At 33.6% G+C, this 20,825-nt stretch overlaps 1 protein-coding gene and 1 pseudogene across 1 annotated transcript in view; one reads left to right on the top strand and one right to left on the bottom strand.

Moving 5' to 3' along the window:
- Window positions 1-20,825, top strand: part of LOC128206771 (caspase-12-like) — a 36,401-nt gene extending 15,576 nt beyond the window's left edge. The window contains exons 2-4 of the mRNA XM_052909474.1: window positions 12,657-12,694; window positions 20,333-20,401; window positions 20,689-20,825. Coding sequence (XP_052765434.1) covers window positions 12,657-12,694; window positions 20,333-20,344 — 50 coding nt within the window. The 3' untranslated portion in view covers window positions 20,345-20,401; window positions 20,689-20,825. The remainder of the gene's footprint in view (window positions 1-12,656; window positions 12,695-20,332; window positions 20,402-20,688) is intronic.
- On the bottom strand, window positions 1,888-10,681 carry LOC128206785 (uncharacterized; annotated as a pseudogene).

Raw genomic sequence — 20,825 nt, 5'->3', positions numbered from 1 at the left:
ATTATAAATAAAACTACAACAAATGTATGTATTATTCATAATAAATTTTCCGCAATTGTTCATCATGCCACAAGCCCACTCATGGCAACTCAAGGCAACTTATGGCAACCCAAAGCAACTCATGGAATGCAAGTCAAGGCAACTACAGACATCTCAAGGCAAGGTAACTCAGTGCATCTGAAGGCACTCAAGGCAAGGCAACTCAAGGCAAGGTAACGCATGACAATTCAAGGCAAGGGAACTCAAGGCAAGGTTACTCAAGAACATTCAAGGCAAGGACTCTCATGGAAACTCAAGACAAGGCAACTAAAGGCAACTCAAGGCAAGGTTACTCATATCAACTCAAGGCAAGGAAACTAAAGGCAAAGTAACACAAGGCAATTCAAGGCAAGGTATCTCATGGCAACTCAAGGCAAGGCAACTCAAGGCAAGGTAACACAAGGCAATTCAAGGCAAGGTATCTCATGGCAACTCAAGGCAAGGCAACTCAAGGCAAGGTAACACAAGGCAATTCAAGGCAAGGTATCTCATGGCAACTCAAGGCAAGGCAACTCAAGGCAAGGTTACACAAGGCAATTCAAGGCAAGGTATCTCATGGCAACTCAAGGCAAGGCAACTCAAGGCAAGGTTACACAAGGCAATTCAAGGCAAGGAATCTCATGGCAACTGAAGGCAAGGTAACTCAAGGCAAGGTAACACAATACAATTCAAGGCAAGGTATCTCATATCAACTCATGGCAAGGTAACCCATGACAAGGTAACACAAGGCAATTCAAGGCAATGTATTTCATGGCAACTCAAGGCAAGGCATCTCAAGGCAAGGTAACACAAGGCAATTCAAGGCAAGGCAACTCAAGGCAAGGCAACTCAAGGCAAGGTAACAACAAGGCAATTCAAGGCAAGGTTACTCATATTAACTCAAGGCAAGGAAACTAAAGGCAAAGTAACACAATGCAATTCAAGGCAAGGTATCTCATATCAACTCATGGCAGGTAACCCATGGCAAGGTAACACAAGGCAATTCAAGGCAATGTATTTAATGGCAACTGAAGGCAAGGTAATTCAAGGCAAGGTTACTCATATTAACTCAAGGCAAGGAAACTAAAGGCAAGGTAACACAATGCAATTCAAGGCAAGGTATCTCATATCAACTCATGGCAGGTAACCCATGGCAAGGTAACACAAGGCAATTCAAGGCAATGTATTTCATGGCAACTGAAGGCAAGGCAATTCAAGGCAAGGTTACTCATATTAACTCAAGGCAAGGAAACTAAAGGCAAGGTAACACAATGCAATTCAAGGCAAGGTATCTCATATCAACTCATGGCAGGTAACCCATGGCAAGGTAACACAAGGCAATTCAAGGCAATGTATTTCATGGCAACTCAAGGCAAGGTAATTCAAGGCAAGGAATCTCAAGGCAAGGTAACACAATGCAATTCAAGGCAAGGTATCTCATATCAACTCATGGCAGGTAACCCATGGCAAGGTAACACAAGGTAATTCAAGGCAATGTATTTCATGGCAACTCAAGGCAAGGCAACTCAAGGCAAGGTAACCCATGACAAGGTAACACAAGGTAATTCAAGGCAATGTATTTCATGGCAACTCAAGGCAAGGCAACTCAAGGCAAGGTAACACAAGGCAATTCAAGGCAAGGTATTTCATGGCAACTCAAGGCAAGCCAACTTCAGGCAAGGTAACACAATACAATTCAAGGCAAGGTATTTCATGGCAACTCAAGGCAAGCCAACTTCAGGCAAGGTAACACAAGGCAATTCAAGGCAAGGTATTTCATGGCAACTCAAGGCAAGCCAACTTCAGGCAAGGTAACACAAGGCAATTCAAGGCAAGGCAACTCAAGGCAAGGCAACTCAAGGCAAGGTAACACAAGGCAATTCAAGGCAAGGTAAAAACGATTAACCTACTTCAAATCTCCATCTATATTTTCTTGAAGTTATTTACATTTGAAGCATGCACAATCAACACATAGATTTAAACCAATATAAGGCATCTCAAGGCAACTTCAGGCAACTCAAGACATCTGAAGGCAAGGCAACTCATTGCATCTCAAGGCAAGTCAAGACATCTCAAGGCAAGGGAATAACGATTTACTTTACTTATCCCCATCTATACTTTCTTGAAGTAAGTACATGCACAATCATCATATTGATTTGAATTGTTTTATTTCTTCAAATGCCACTAAATAGTGCATTAATGTTACATAATTGTCTTTGTACAGTGAAATCAATTTAAATTTAGGCAAAAATTTATAATAATAATAATAATAATAATAATAATAATAATAATAATAATAATAATCATCATCATCATCATCATAATAAGGTCTAAGGGAAGTCAAAAGGAGTTGCAGTAACCTTTATTCATGATAGATTTGCTTCCTTTATTTACACAAGAACACAAATTAAAAAAATAATTGGTGCCTTTAAAAGAAACCGAAAAGGCTTAACACTGTTTATATTGCATCAATCACGTAAAATTGACTGCCTCATGTTCCTTTTAATTCCCTTTGTTTTAAACATGCTATTAACATGCAAATGAAAAGCAAATGCCGACTCAATGTCCTGTATTAAAACCAATATTGTATGAGACTACCTTAGACATACAAGTTTGTTATCAAAGTGTGAACATAGTGATTAACTGCTCATTTGATGAAATTCATCTTTGAAATATATTATATTCCGCGCAGCCATCTTTCAAAGAAATATGCCTTGGACTCACTATATTGCAGTGGTATCTAATAAACGAGTCACAAACAACAATGACGAGCTTTAGTTGCAATAAAAAATAACAATGCAAAATAATGTGAACAATGCATTGTTATACTGCTATTTGTATGCTCAAAATGAAGACATATTTTTCCCCAAATATTCATCTTCAACATTTCGCATTCAAAACAATGTAAAGTAGATAGCAACAGAGTTGAAAAGCACAACATACAAGAGACTGTTTATCATCAAATTGAAAGAAATAGCAACTTATACGTCGGCATGCTGGCCAGAAAGCAGCCTTTGACTCGGTATGGCATCAATGACTCTTCCTGAAACTGGTCGAGTCGTTATTATAGGCAAACTACTGCAAATACTATTATCTTCGTATAAAGACCTGAAATGTGTTATAAGACTTCACGGTGACATGTCTGAAATGAAAAACCATATGAAATCTGTAAGGAATGGTGGAGTCTTATCGACGTATTTTACATCGCTTTATCTAGATGAGCTACTTCACATACTTGAATAAAGCAACAATGGATGCTCAGTGCTTTCTACCAAGAGCAGTAATCCCACATTCGCAAACAACATATCCTTAAGGGCTTTATCTCCCTTGAGGCTTCAACGTTTGCTGGACATAGTATATCACTACTGCACTGAATGGAAGCTATAAATGAAATATCTCGTGTTGATGTTTACCATGAAGCGAAATGTACCGCCCGCTGGCATTCTTTACGTAGATAAGTTCCTTGAACAGGCAAACAGCACAAACCATCTGGGTTTACATCCTTACGGTCTTAACTCTTTAGTTTGTATAAACCTTTACAAGTAAATAGTCATGCCAGTAGTCGTATATGGCAATGAACTTTGAAACAATATCAACAAATAAGACATTATAACTATCAACACACTGAAACATTTTATTGTTAAAAAGATACAAGGTTTCCACCTCAGAACAATATCGGATATGTGTGAGTCAATGCTGGGTGTATGCAACTTATTCTCTAACGTCATTATTAGAAAGCTGCTATTACTGCATAAGCTTTTGACACATGACGTCATTTAAGCAGACACCGCCTCGCAAAACAAACTCCAAAACAGGTGCTCAAAGCAAACATGCAACGCGAAATTATTGAAAAACAGCGTGTCGTGATACAGTTTCTCCAGAGTTTAGATGTTTCACCGTCGAAAACATTGATGCAGTTAAAGAAATCGTTTGGAGACCAAACTTTGAGTCGCACAGCTGTTTTTGAGTGGCACAGACGCTTTAACCCTTTACTTCATAGATACGCAATTTTACTTATCTATCCATAGCTTCATAGATACGGATCTTAACGTTTTATCCATAGCTTCATAGATACGTAATCCTACGTATTCGTAATGTAGGGGCATTTATTTTCATACCTGATGCTTGTTTATGCGCTATAAATTCATATTCATGAAGTATAAACATCGATAAATACAATGCACTAAAAAAAACACCATGTTACTATTTAAAGAATTTCGGAAAATCGCAAAATAAGGTCACTGGTATCAAAGATGCGTAAAACGTTGACTGCGCAGGTTTGTGGGCATTCCTGTCTCGTTTTCCTCGTGGAAATTTACACAATACTGCAAGTTATAATTAACTGCCAATAATACAACTATATTTTATTGATCACGCGCCTGACGTCACAGGTCATGGTTCGAAAACGTGTCAAAATGTCGGCCATGTTGGATAAACAAAAAATCATCTGGCTTGTATAAACAAAGGCCATAAATCATTATATGGGACATATGTGTCACTTCTGTTTCGCTAATCCGGTCATAAAAATGCGCATCTGCTTCTACAAATTGAAAGTAAGTACAAATGTGTTATAAAATAATGACTATCCCTATTGTTAAACTTTGACATGACCCAATTTAACATCGATCAGCTGTTGAAACACGTGTTTTCGAATACACAAGAATGCAATGTAGAGCTAATTTCTGCCCTTGTTAACTTCAGTTTAAAACAACATTCCTGAATAATGTCATTTATATTTCAGTGTTTGTCTGATGAATCGGAACATTCTGGCTTCAATTAAAATGAGTTTGAGACATTGAGTACGACGTCGAGAATTCAGACCTCGCCGTCACGCACACAAGGATACGAGCAATGAGGATTTTTAAAATCAAACCCAAATGACAATACATGGACATGCAATAAACGATATAAATTTAGTAAACAATAGCATGCAGGCCTCATTTAGTAGTTGAATAATAACTTTATTTGTTCATTGTAGTGTTAAATAACCGAAAGTTATATGTACTGTGACTGTTGATCAACTTTTTTTTTCTTCTGTATCATATATATAAATATACCGTGCTTCTTTGTTGTGAACTATTTTTTAATTCTGTCCATCTTTGTTTCAATTCAGGTTGCATTAAATGAATTATAAAAATATGTTGTTTATATAATATTTCGTGTTATGTTTGATAAATAAAAGTGTAATAAAAATTAATTTTCATCAAATTTGACATATTTTTCTGTTTGTTTATGAATATCATGCGGAAATAATTTAGATAACAAAATAAAATTTATATGACTGGATTGGAAATTTAATTCTCTATAAACTTTACATTGATGACTTATTGATTAAACCAAAAGAAATACTAAGAAAATAGGTTTGTAATACATTAGGGTTAAAATTCCAATAATATCAATAATCTCCTATGAAGTAGGGGTACTGATATGAACTGATAAGCCATGAACTGGCAGCCTGAAATGGCTTAGGTTTACATGAAGTAAAGGGTTAAGGAGGGGCGCGATGAATGTAAGTTTTAGCATAGAAACAATAAGCACTCATAGTTTGATTACAAAAGTTTACGAAAAGTTCATAAGTGCATTTGGTTGCTATGGTAACTATTGATAATGCTATTTTCACTCATTTTCTAAATGTTTCTCAAAAAATAATGTTTTTCATAAAGTTGTGTTTTAAGTTATTGACATTTTTATGATACCAAGCAATTGCAGAAATAAAATCTGAACTAGTCAGTCAAATATTAAAAAACAACAATGGATATGGAACATTTTGTAACAGAGAGCTTTAACACAATTTGAACGAAATGTTCGCTAAATCTGTTCTTATTTTGAATGAAGTACACAAGTCAAAATATTAAAATATAAAACTATCTTTACTAGTATCACATAAACTACAAAAGGAAAATTACAAGTATACATCGCTAATGTCCATAATGATAAAGAAACTTACAACAAAGGTCAAAGCAAAATTCAGTTGCTATGGTTACTTATGAAAATGCTATTACCAATCATTTTTGAAAGTCTGCATAAAAAAGAATTATCTTAGTAAAAATATTTACAAGTTATTGACATCTTTATGATATTAAGTATTTACAGAAATTAAATCTGAAGTATCACGTCAAATTTCACAAGTTAAAAAAACATATGAAACATTTTGATACACAGGGCTAAAAAACAATGTGAACAAAACTGTTCTAATTTTAAATATAATATATATATATATATATGTCAAGATATTTTAATATTTAACTTATCTTTACTAGTGTTACATAAACTTCAAAATCAAAATAGCAAGTACACATTGCTAATGCCCATAATGACATAGAAATTGGCCACAAAGGTCAAAGCAAAAATCGGTTGCTATGGTTACTAATGGAAATGCTATTTCCTATCATTTTCAAAGCCTGCCACAAATAATGTGTTCTCCATATACAATGTGTTTTAAGTTATTGGCATGTAAATGATACCAAGTATCTAAAGTATAAACACTTAAGTTTCAAGTCATTTTTGTACAAAGAAATCAAAAGATATGGATCATTCTGTTACACATTGGTAAGCCAGTTTGAAAACAAAGTCCACTAAAAACGTTCTTATTTTAAATGCAGTGGTCCATGCCTAAATACTAACTTAACTGTCTGTTATAGCTAACACTTAAACTAATTCATAGAATTAACAAGTACACATGACTCATTATATGTACAACATCACATAAAAGAACTACGGAAACAATAGTCTGTTGCTATGGTTATATGTGATAATGCCATTTTTTACTCATTTTTTTTCAAAAATGTCACAAACATTTGATATTCAATCAACATTTCAGCAACAAATGAGTAAATGACAATAGTAAATTCATCGAGATGTCATTTTCAACTGAAGTAATAATTATAAAAAAATGCATCTTCTAAACTTGTCAGGTCACATTTTGGTAATGCTAAAGGCAAAGCAAGAGATAAAGTCCAATGATTTTGTAATAAAAAACACTTATAATACACAATGCAATGCAACCAATTAATGATATTAGTAATAGTATTACACAAAAAGCAAATATTCTTTCTCATGTTTTAGATACATAGATCTTAATTGTGTTAGTCTTTAGATGTAGAGGATATTACTCAAGTTGTTCAATACAAAGTTGATTAAACAAGGGTTTTCTTTCCAACTAATATAAAGGGATTTGACAAGCCTATAACAATCTAAGTAAACAATTCCAATAAGTTATTTTGCATTTCCTCTCCTGTGATATAATATTCATATCAATCCTACTAATGTGAGTATTTACAGTGCTAAACACATTAATCGATACTACAAAGCGTTCACATTTTCAACACCATTCATTTTTATGATGTAATTTCACAATTTATTACACTTGCTTAAAATGCCATTTATGACATGAGTATACTTCCTGACTGGTTTGACAAACAGATCTATGCAGCACTACATTTAACCAGTCCACATTAAATTAACACAGAAGGCTATGTTTGCATTTACTGCCTTTCGGTGCGTCATTTTTGTTTCTTCACACAGAATTGGTTTAAGGCATATTGCAGATCTTGGTGACTCAGATCTAAAGAATGGACCAATATAATCGCGAAGGTACCATTGACGTGCAGCATCTAGGCATGGTGCGTGCTTTAGTTCAGGCTAAACACCACATTCTGGACTCATCCTCAAAAGATTAACTTCAATTTCTGAGGAATCTACAAACTCTTTGCATACTACAACTCCTGGTTTATGTTTTGATACGTAGAAATGTTGGTATTTGGTAATATTCTTTAGGGTTTTGAAATATGTATCTAGGAATGATTTCCAACAGTGAAATGTGACTGGCTGCTGAGGGTCATTAGCCAACTGTGGGATGTTGTGGCCGTACTTTGAGGAGGCAGATACAGTGTTGGCAATTTCTTGAAGATTATCGGCATTATAGCATCGCTACTTGACCTTCCAGATGCCGAAGTGACAGTCAGGAGCAAATTTGGTGTGCCCAGCCAACATAGTGTTTAGCGTTACACTCTCATGCAGTCCTGAAAATTGTTGGAAGATCTGTTTAGTGTTAATAAAACTTATCTATATTCACAAAAAAATATAACTAAACAAAGGATTTTAACTAGGGCATAATAAAATTTTCAAGACATATAAATCTTACAATAAGAGTGTTTACATATATGTTTATTTAGTTAACATATTCCTTATATCACATTACTGCCAAATACGCTTTAACTTCATCCAGTTCTGCATCCTTTTAAATTAGAGCACCAATCGCAGGTATCAATGACGTAATTGATTTCAAAAGACAGCTCAATGCATTTGTCCTAACAAACCAGACAAACAATAATTAACAGACAAGAAAACTTACCTGTCATTACACGCCACATGGCATACCAAAGCACAGTATGGTTCTTGTTTTGGCCGACAGCATTATCGAAAAGAACCTGGAAAATTTAATATATTCTTTTTTCATATTTAAGCTATATGCAGTACATGAAGAAAGCAATGTTATAATGAGGGTGACACTTCATAAGCCATAGTTTAATCCAAATATCCAATCGCTATCAATCATCGAATGTGAAATGGCAAAAAAAATGAGTAAGAATGTATTTCATGGTGTAATATATGTTAAGTTTTATCATCTTTTATATTCACTATTGATTCTCATAATCTCTTCTCAGCAATAAGGATGAAGTTTGCATATGCTGTTAAAACCTTTAATCCATTAATTATTCTAAAGATAATTTTAATGGGTAATCGTTTTGAAGCACTAAATACCTAAGCATGTTTTTCACTGACACCATAGTGCTGAAAGTAGTGGTGGGCCAGGCTCACGACACTGTCACTTCCTTTCCCTGGCATTCCGGCCTCGTCCACCAGATAAAATGTCTACTTTCCTGTATAAAAAAAATGTTAACTATTGTTAAAGTGACTATACACCAGATTGGCATCAATTTTTTTATTCTGTAACAAAGCTCAGGAGAATTATTAAATAAAATGTTTTACTCTTTGATATCATAATTGTAAAAAATTACCAAAATGTAAATGTTCGATTAGGAATCGCCAAAATTGCAGTGTAGTGTTGTATCTACTGTGCTATGAAGGCTTACACTAAACCTTTGGAATATCTAAGCTATATACCTAACTTGGTAATATCAGGTGATAACATCGACAAGCCAATCACGCATAAAAATGAATTCTACATATAGGTATACATACAAAGTAATCTTTTTTAATGGTAAAATACGAAAAAAATGCGAAAAATAAATTAATTGTAAACTATGTGGTACTTCAGTTAGTTACATGTAGTTTCAATGCACTGTACTCATCGATACCAAATTTATGTCAGTTTTCGACAATTTTTTTCTTTTTTTCCCGCTATTTCATTTCATGGTGTATAGCCCCTTTAAATGATTTCACAACTAATAAAAATTTTACTGAAATAGTCAGAAAGAAGATAATGTAGACAATCCAAAATGACACTAAAAGATAGCTGTATAACTTTTACAGATCTTGATTTGTAATTAAAATTCATTTTTAAAATCAATGCTAAGATCAAGAGTGTTTTACTGTAACTTGTTTACATTAAATCTTTTGAAAGGATTTCTAAGTATGGCCAAGGTAAAAGCTTTTTAACAAGATACAAAGCTGACAACATAAAAAATATTAATTCTGACTTGAAAAGACAATTTTTACACATACATATGGTATAAGATCCGTCTTATTTTGTTACTCCTTGTTTAATTCAGAGTGCCATCTAACCATAAAAATATACCTGAACCTTCGGCACACATGCCAAACACTTGATACTTCCGTGGGGTGGCAAAATATATCGGCCTAACATGTTGCGCATGATGTGGATAGTGGACTTGCTGGGCAAAATCCCATGAGTAGTGCACATCTTGTCTACATGGTTCAGCACCTTCAAAGACAATAATGATAGCAAATAAAAAAAATAAAAAAGTATTGTATTTTATGAAAACAGGTGATCCCAACAGTTATTCAGTATCATTCAAATGAGAGTAGTATACACTGCAGTTTGTTTACATTTTGAATCTCCTCGACATCTTCAGGTCTCAAAGTAGTATACCATCATAATCATTTGACAAAGTAAGTAAATCATCGTTGAAACTAGTTACAGAAAAATCATGTTCACTATCAGACTCGTGTTCAATGTTTATTTCACAATCAAAATCATCATTTATCAAACATGATAAAATTGACCTTTCATCTGAATCTTTTATATTTTGACTTTGAGAAGACTGCACAAATTCATTAAAATAAAGATAAATCAAGTTAAAGGATTTCATTTGCAAAATCTGGATCATCATTTTGAATATATTCGTTTTCATAATGTACCGTCGAGGCCTGTGACAACGTTTAACATTTAACCTTGGCGGTCATTATCGGTTGCTAACAACAAAACAGATTTCCAATAGGTGTCGCAGAATTCACTTCCGGGTTTTGTCAATCACTTTGATTGCCATGTGAAAGTACTGTCAAATTGCATTATCAAGCTTACAGATTGTGTTATACTGATTAAACATAATCAATAAATGATTAAATAACATTTTATTTGCACTTACCACTTGTAATTCCACAATTTGAACCCAGAAACGTTGAAGTTTAACACCGGATGTTCCTCGTGACAAACTGGGAAACGGTGTCTCGGTTACTGCGTTGTTTGTCAGAATGTGATCAAATATCGGTTATAAACAACCATTTCATGATCAAGCATATTCTGATCAATGTTCTTTCGTTTCAAAAAAATAAAATAATACTGTTTTTATTTCAAAAACGCCTCACATCATCGACCAGAAATGTTTGCACCTTACCGTCATACTGTACTGTAACGTGCCGGCTGTATGTTCAATCGGTGTCGTAGAGCCTATATGGATCGCTCTTATATAAATTTTCCTCAGGCTACTTTGCCTTATGATTAAAACAAATGATTCGAAAAATGATTGGTGAGTTAAAACATAATCAACCAAATAATCAGGGTTCAAAGATTATGCATTGATTTATATAAAGTTCAGTCACTTTAATGATGAATGGCTTTCTCTTACGGGAGCTTATTTATTGGCGATGCAAAATACCTTAACCTTTGTCAGCGCGCAGATCGCAATGCTCTGTGGCCAACGCAGTTGTCAGGTATGAGGCTTATTAGAGTTTGTAGCCACCAGCTCCGTTCACCAGACTAGATCGCAATGCTTTATGTATCTGGCTACTTGAACTGGAACGCTAGATAACCCTATAGAAGTCAAGTTCCTGGTGCTTTTTTATCCCACAGATCGCAATGCTCTGTGTTCAATAATAAACAACCAGAAGGTCAAGACTCTAATTATTTGCCTTCAAAAGACTATTTCCGGTTTACTGTTTGAAGTTACCTCGACGGCGGTCAAACACAGAATGAATCTTTCAGCTGAGCGACGCACTTATATATTCACCGGGCGGACGAGTTCATTATTAAGATGGGTAAAATGGGTATATTCCACTTTGCGAAAACATGAAGGGAGACAGCTTTATTTTTACTAAAACTCTTTATGAAAACAACTCCCAGTTAATTAATAATGTTTAACATGATTTCTTTAATTATTACTGTCGCTAATAAAACATTTGTATGGAATAAATAAGTCTAAAATATAAAACTAATCTTTAAAACACCGCGAGACATTTAACTTTGTTAACGCAAATGGCTAATTTATAACAAAGGGCGGTAATCGTGCAACTATGCGGTTACGTAACAATACAAACGTAGTTACCAAAGTCCAAAAGCCGAACAGCTGACCAACTCTTTCGGTAAATTAAACACACGTTAAAAGGTTATGATCAACTAAACATCAATAAATAGTGTTGCAGAGGGTTTATTGCTGAAACTGACGTGTTTTTTTATGTTGACAACAAATAACAAAGTTTTAAGCTCGAAAATACCATGAAAAATCAAGGGGAAAAGAGTGCGCGATTTGATTCTCGCTTTTTCTCGTTATTCACGTTAGCGCCACAATGATCAAAATCGCGTTCCCATCCATATTATGTTTTGTTTGGAAGTATTGTTGTTCGCTCACTGTGTTTCATAATCATCAACATTTGGTGGAGATAAAGATTATTGAATTGAACTGAATCTCGAAATATAGCCCATGCATATCAGATTTTATTTCGTTACTATGCAAACGTTCATAATAATCTTACTGACTTGTAACATGAGCAAATACTTTATCTACTTGCATCCCAGCCAACTTTCGAAAATGCTAATTCTAAACTTGTTTTGTTGGTCATTATTCATTTTGTTGATGCTAATTGTAATTGTGTTCTCTCGCTGACTGTAAAAATCCCGCTGTTTATGAGAATATTATTTGCAGATAATAAGATACCTTGTAACAGCAGCTGCCAAAATATCACGTGTTTGCGCATTTGCCCATGTTTGGTGCCAAGCGGCTTAACTTACGATAGAAACATTATAGCCTTTGTAACGAGAACAGTTTTCCGCTTATCATGGTCTTTATTTCAACACAATAGACGTAGGATTAAAATACTTATAGCCAGTATTAATTACCCAGTTTTTTTCCTCCTGTAAAATGAGTAGAATGCAACTTAATGTTTAAACATTAAGAATTCAAAATTTAATATTATGCATACCCTTTATATATTCGCAGGGGCTGTAGTTATATCCCGAGGCTTTATAAACGTGCGGGTAAGTTTTTATTCCCTGTCTATAACTCCAAATATAATATATCTTGAAATGAATACCCCGTGATTTCATTTTTTTTCTTCATATAAATCCCGCTAATCTACATCCAGCGTGTTTGGCCAGGCTGTTTTGAAATATTTGTGCTCCGCTTTAAGGTGTAACGCGGAGAACTATAGAGTTTCAAGTTGCACTCTTATTCCCAAATTAGGTTTACCACAATTAATATTATTGATTTATTAGTCTTTAAAGGATGAATAAATGTCGAAAACAATGGTTCTTGTGAAGGATACCGAATTTAATTTGAAAGAAATGTGCATAAAACACGGTATTTCTACCTTAGAAGTCTAAAGAAGATCACAGTACATTTTTAAGCATTCACCATTCATGTACTATCTTTGCGCTTTCTGCTGTTAAAAACACGGTTACAATCTTGTATTCAGTATTTAATATTATCTTAAGTTGCATTATTTAGTAAGTAGTTAAAAGTTTATAGACCATACACTTTTTTTAAGAAGAGAAAAAGTGGTTTTGCATTAGGTACTCTGAATTTTGTATTGCTCCGTCTGCAGATAGAGTTGAGATCTCTAATCATTGAAGTACTTGGGGTTTATCTATTAGTTTATTATAATTTGTTTTATTTTTGAGTTTCCTCAAGTTAATACATACGTTGATAAGGTTTACCTTTTACTGTTTTCTTTTTTCAGGAATGTTGGGATATATATATATATATAAGAGTGAGGTTTGCGCACGTAAACTGGTTTAAACCCCAGTAAATTTACATTTTACTGACCGTTCCAAGGCGGTTACTAACAACCCTTGATAAACACCCCTAGTTTTTTTATATTTTATAAGTGACCAGACAGACGTTTTGGGTGAAAATGAGATTTTACTTATTTCTGACAGACCTGTTTTTAAGGAAAAAAATATTATGGCAAAAACTAGAAGGGGATATGTTTAAGAAACACAAGAAAAATTAAGTTCAACCATTTACGTTATTACTTTATTTTGGATTGTAGGGAAACTAGTGAGGTTGAGCACACAAACTGGTTTAAATCCACCGTAAATTTACATTTTACTGACGGTTTCAAAGCGGTTCCTAAAAGTCCTTGACAAACATACCTTGTTTTGTTATATAGTATAAATGCACTGTGTTGTTTGTGGAGTTTTGTGCTTTAGTTCCATGTTTCTTGTTTGTTTTGTTTTTATGTTCTATGTCTTTGGCGTTTAACCTATGTTTAAACGTTTGGATACTGAGCTTGTCTCTGTAGTTTTTCACATAAGTACTGAAATGACTTTGTTACGAGCATAATTTGTATTTTATAAAAGTAAATCCATAAGCGTCTATTTGATGATATAATATTCTTATAGTGTGTCTTTGTACGGGCCTGCGCACATTATCAAATATCTAAGCATGCACATGGCAACGAATTGTTGAGTTAGGTCAGGAAGAATTATTTTTATTTCAAAGGATGTGCTAAAGACAACCTGGTATTTCTATGGGAATATATGCGATCGATCAGTGGAATTCCGTGAATAAGTACATTAAGCGTTAGCGAGTGATTTTAAATTTTGAAGTCAGTTAGTGAGATAAACAGAGCAGAGCAAGGGAAGAACGAAAAATGACCGAAGAAGAAAATGTAGACAGTCAGAGAGCTGAAGATGGAGACGAAGCAATTAAATATAATCAACCTTTTGAGAAAGAAAGTATGGGCCTTAAAAGTGACTTACAAGAAGAAGACAAAATTACTGGCGAGGACCAACCCGATGGCCTTAAAAGTTTTATTAAAAAGACTGCAGAGGCATGCGGACTTAAACCAAAAGCAAAAGACAAAAACAAGACGCCGCATAGTCCGCATGTCGAAAAGAAAATTGCAGTTTCTCCGGAATATAAGTTTAACCATCCTATGCGTGGACATATGGTTATTATTTTGAATGACACATTTATTCATCAATCTTCTAGAGCAGGTGCAAAACATGATTTTGATAATATGAAAGAAATGGCAGCAAAACATGGTTACATGATACAACATACGCATGTTTGTCATAATTATACGAAATCAGAAACGATCGGTGTGCTAAACAATGCTCGATCAGCAGATCATAGCCAATTCGATAGTTTTGCTCTCATGATAAGTACACATGGACTTGAGCAGCCGAACAGTAAAGCCAAAGGGAAGATGGATCATGCCCTCGTTTGTGCAGATGACCAACTCATTTTACAAGCACAATTTCAAGAATGAAAATTGTCCAGCACTGAAAGGGAAACCAAAACTGTTCTTCATCCAGGCTTGCAGAGGTATGTCTTGAATCGGTCTAAAGGCATGAAATAAATGATACTAAATTGTGTAAGCGTTTGTCTATGAAACTACCCAAGTACAAGTAGTTGTATTTGTAATTTCTTTTGAATAAGGAGGAGTTTAATTCAGGGTTACTTTCGTTTAATGTATGTATCTCCGCTACCATATGAGGATTATTATAATTTTTTTCAATCTAAGCAGAATGTTCATTCAAAGGGCTAAACTAAAAACAAAATGTGTTTATTTCCGATTTCACTACATAGCTTTTAAGTTAAGATATTTGGTCTTTCTTTGAGATATCAAAATTGAATGATCAATCTAATTTCAAGAATGTTGCATACAAACAGATTAGGATGGTTATAAAGGAAGCAGTTGAGACAGGACATGCAAATTGCGACTGCTAATAAACATAGACAGTTGCATCATTTAAGAATAGTGAAATTAAATATCTAAGATCTCTATTACAAAATGTATTAGATATTATAATGTGGTAAAAATGCTAATTACCAGTATACGATGCAAATGAATGTTTCCAAAGTTTAAAGATCATTTGTTTTGAATTCCTTAACTGGAATAAACACATACAGCAAAGGTTTTTGACCACAAAACAATAAATCTCCAGGAGGTGTAATGTAAATGATGTTATGACTAGCGTTTACTTTTTAAATGCGTTTCATTTTCATATTCTTAAAGAGTTTTAGGAATATATAATACTCTCGTGTTTGTGTTTTTTAAGGTAAAGAAGAAGACGAAGGAGTTTTAGTTTAGGAATATAAACAGCAACCTCATGACGGTAACTCATTTTCTAGTTCTAGAAGTGTTTTTTTATTCAATATTAAAATGAAGAAGCATGAACTAATTTCTGTAAAAACATCCATGCCAAGTTAAGTATATAAACAGAGCACCTTTGGATTCATAGCAGCATGGATCGTTAGGCCATCATATGGCTGCTTCGACAGGTGACGTACTTAATTATAACCATTAATAAACGACCGGAGGCATACATGGATGTCAAACGGTTACTTGTAACATCTACTATCCAAATGAAACAAGCACAGCAAATGAAAAAAGAAACGAGGTGATGATGGAAATGCTTACAAATTCACCAACCACCCGTGAACTTTGCCATGCCTTCATAATTGTAATTGACATAGTTCAAAATTATGACTTCAGAGAACTTGTAAAGTGCGATCTGAACAATAGGCAGGAAAAAGCTATTAAATTGGGTTAAACGATGGTTCTTAAAGAAGCAGCTGAGACTGATCATACAAACCGAGACTGCTAATACGACACTTTGTATGTGGACGGGAGGCCGGTTAAGGATGCGTAGGACGGGCCGGATGGGCTTAAATATGTTGTTTGGAACTGCAATGGCTTAAGCGTTTCTAAGCGCGAGGACCAAAACTTTATTTATTTTCTTGTGCAACATGATGTTATTATTTTGACTGAATCATGGACATGTAAATCCAGTAAAATTGATCTTTCAGGATTCTATTGTTTTAACTATTATAGGAAATATAGGCATAGGCACGCCAAACGCAATAGTGGTGGCATTGTCATTTATGTACGAAATAACATTAAGGAAGGCATATCTATAGTTAAAAATACACATGATACTATTATATGGCTAAAAATGGATAAACATTTTTTTTAATAATGATAACGACATATATCTTGCAGCAGTGTATATGTGGGCTGACTCATCGCCTATCGCAAATTTGATTGACGTTGATCTCTTCGAATGCCTCGGCGATGATATAAATTATTTTAATTCATTAGGCACTGTTATGATTGCTGGGGATTTTAATGCCAGAACTTCAAGTAAAAGCGATAGTATTATTTTTGACACTTATGTACCGGATATTGATGATGAAAATTATGTATGCGATATTCCGATACAGAGATACTCGATGGACAAGGGCAGTAACTCTCACGGTAATAAATTATTGGACTTATGTAAAGCCACTGCATTAAGAATCGTAAATGGCCGCCTTGGTTTAGACTGTGGCGTAGGTAAATATACATGTTTTAATACTAAAGGTTCCAGTGTTATTGATTATTTGATAATCAATGAAAATAACTTTAATTTTGTTCAAAACTTCACAGTTTGCCATTTTAATGATTTCAGTGACCATGCCCCATTGTCTTTTGATATTGTTTGTAACACACATGTATTGAAAGAAGAACCATATTTGGGTGAATTTTTGAAATGGAATGACGATGAGAAGGATGCCTTTAGAAATAATTTGATTACTAGAGTAAATGATTTTAACAATTTAGTCCAAAATAGTGATGCACAAAATGTTGACCATATTGTAAATAAGTTCACTGACATCGTACGTGAGGTAGCAGACCCTTTATTTGTTAAGCATATCATAAATTTTCGATGTTTCGAAAAATGTATTGTAACTGATTCGGCCAAATGGTTCGATCAAGAATGTAGAAATACTAAAAAGTTGTACAAAAATGCTCTACATATTTATAATAATTCACAACGAGATATAGATAGATTAGAACTGTGTAGATTGAAACGAGTGTATAAAACTACTGTGTCAAAGAAACGCAGAGCTTTTAAATTTAAACGCTGTAAAGAGTTTGAAAATTTGAAACGTAATAAACCTAAAGATTTTTGGAGATATTTCCATTCACAAAAGTCAAGTTATACGAATTTAAATGTGCCCTTGGAAGATTTTAAAAATCATTTCGAGATGTTTGCGGATATTACCCATGAAATAAATGAGGAGGCTGAAAGTTTTAATAACAACCATGATTTCAATGATTTTAGTACTGTTTTCGGTGACCTAGATCACCAAATAACATACGATGAGGTTTGTAAAGCTATAAAATTGCTTAAGAAGAATAAATCACCTGGAGTAGATAAATTGCTAAATGAGTATTTTATAGAAGCATGTGACATATTGGGAGGATATATTACAGAAATTTTTAATATTATTTTAAACTCTGGGAATTTTCCAGTCGCCTGGACTAAGGGTATAATCGTACCATTACATAAGAAAGGTGATAAATCGGATGTTAAAAATTATAGAGGTATAACATTGTTAAGCAATTTTGCAAAACTTTTTACATGTGTACTTAATCAGCGAATAACTAAATGGTGTGAAGAAAATAATGTAATTTCTGATGCACAGTTTGGTTTTAGAAGAGGCAGGTCTACAGTCGATGCAGTGTTTATTCTTCAGTCAATTGTGCAAAAATACGTTAACTTAAATAAACGGTTGTATTGCTGTTTCATTGATATGAAACGTTGTTTTGATTCCATATATCTCAGTGCGCTATGGTTAAAGTTGTATAAATCCAATTTAGATGGTAAAATATTACGTATTATACGCAACATGTATCAGTCAGTAAAGTCCTGTGTAAAACACTGTAATAGCTATTCAGACTTTTTTTAATATAGCAGTAGGCTTAAGGCAAGGAGAGATACTTTCCCCGATTATGTTTTCATTATTTGTGGAAGACTTAGAATTGTATTTACAAAATAGAAACGATTGTGGTTTAGCTTTACGTGATATTTCTTTGATTTTATTGTTATTTGCTGATGATATGGTTGTTCTTGGTGAAACCCCGGAAGACTTACAATTGTCGTTAAACCGTTTATATAGTTATTGTAATACCTGGGGCTTAGAGGTCAATATTGCTAAAACTAAAATTGTAATTTTTCGCAAAAGAGGTGGCACAAAACGTTATGAAAAATGGTTGTATGCAAACGAAGATGTTGACGTTGTAAATGATTTTAACTATCTAGGAGTAACTTTAAATTATACTGGCAATTTTAGCCTTAATACCCAAACATTATATGGTAAAGGTTTAAAAGCAGTAAACACATTGCTGTCAAATCTTAAAAAGTATGAATGTAAACCTAGGGTAGCTTTGCAATTATTTGATGCCTTTGTTTCATCTATAATTACATACGGTTGTGAAATTTGGGGATTTGCGAAGTCTACACAGCTAGAAAAGATACATTTAAAATTTTGCAAAGCCGTACTAGGCGTCAGACAATCGTCTACAAATGTTGCTGTTTACGGTGAATTGGGTAGATACCCATTGTATATAAATAGATATGTACGTATTGTGAAATACTGGTTCAAACTTAAGAAAAGTGACAATATAATTACTCAATCTGTCATAGAAGACGCAATGTTGAATATTAATAACAATCAGGATAATTTGTTCAATAAGGTTAAGAACCTTCTCACCAGATATGGCTTTTATGATGTATGGTGTAATGATACGCAGCTAAACGAAAACCATTTCATTTGTATTTTTAAACAGCGTCTGATAGACGAATATTTACAACAATGGCATGGAAGTGTTAATGAAAATGGTGTCTTAATAGTTTATAGAGTACTTAAAACTGCATTCGAGTTTAAATCCTATTTAGACAATATTGTGTCAAGAAATCGTAGAATTGCTTTCACAAAAATACGTATATGTTCGCATAATTTAAGAGTTCATACTGGCAGATATGATAGATTAGAACGCCACTTACGTCTTTGTCAAGTATGTGACTCGAACGAAGTAGAAGACGAATTTCACTTTATATTCAAGTGTACACCTTATGTCCAATTAAGACAAACTTATATTAAAGGTTATTATATAATAAGACCTAGTATGTTTAAACTTGTGCAACTACTTAATACACAAAATACATCTGAAACATTTAGGTTAAGCAAATATATATCGGAAGCATTTAAGGTGCGTTCTACTTTATTAATGAATCAATAATTATAAGCCTTGATACACATTTTTATCTCAAGCAGTGGTATGCTTTGTTAACATTTGTAACCATTGGTTACTATTTATGTTGATATATACTATGTGAGTCTGTTTTATTGTTAGAAATTGATCAATTGTATCATTTGTTCCAACATATATTAGTATATAAAAAGCAAACTATTGGTTATTGTATTGTATACTATTATAGTTTGATTGATTCGTGTTTTCTATTCCAGTTCATCCTTAAAAATAGATTAATTATAATATTTATTTAATATTTCACACTACATTGTATAATTGTAATTGTAATTTATAAAATATGTATATGAAACACAAAAAACTGTATAGTTTACGTGTAATAAAATTCTGTTCTGTTCTGTTCTGTTTTGCTAATATTATTATATTATTATTTGCATTACTTAGCTCTAATGAAACAATAGAAGATTACTTTGGACTAAACAAATATGAAACTCCCATCAGGTGAAAAGTAAATGACATGTTCTGTACTGATCAACGTTTCAATTTTGTTTTTCAATGTTTTTCATTTTTTATTATCTTTAAGCTATTTGGGAACGATATATTGAACTGCAGTATTTTTGTTTTACAGGCAAAGAAGTAGACAAAGGGGTCAAACTTTCAATGTCGGATCAGAAATCCATAGAGCAACCTTTAGACGGTAACTGGGTTTTCTTATTATATGAGGGTGTCCAGCATGGTCTATTTTCTGTAATACCCTTGGACATGACAAATACATGAAATAATACAATGGTTTATTTTCAACATTGCCAGCAGAAAATAATTTATGTAAGATATTTTAAATAGCGACTTAAACTGGTATACTAATTGCGATTGTTTGTACTGAAAACGAGCATGAACATTTTACCAAAGAATATTGTTTTTTTAAACAAAAGTTAATGTAAACATTGAAACATCTTTCAATGGCTTGAATGCGGCATTTTATAGCATCAACAACTTCGCGACAAAACGTTGATGACCTATCAGATGCAGCGGGTGCAATAATTTCATCGAGCGTTCGAGCAACCACAGCTGTCACCACCGGTAAAGACCTAAAAGAAACAAATGAATCCTTAAAGCTAGTT

Source organism: Mya arenaria, chromosome 2 (genome assembly GCF_026914265.1).
Source record: "Mya arenaria isolate MELC-2E11 chromosome 2, ASM2691426v1".
NCBI lineage: Eukaryota > Metazoa > Mollusca > Bivalvia > Myida > Myidae > Mya > Mya arenaria.
Note: the sequence above shows the minus strand (reverse complement) of the source record. Positions and strands in the feature narration are given on the sequence as shown.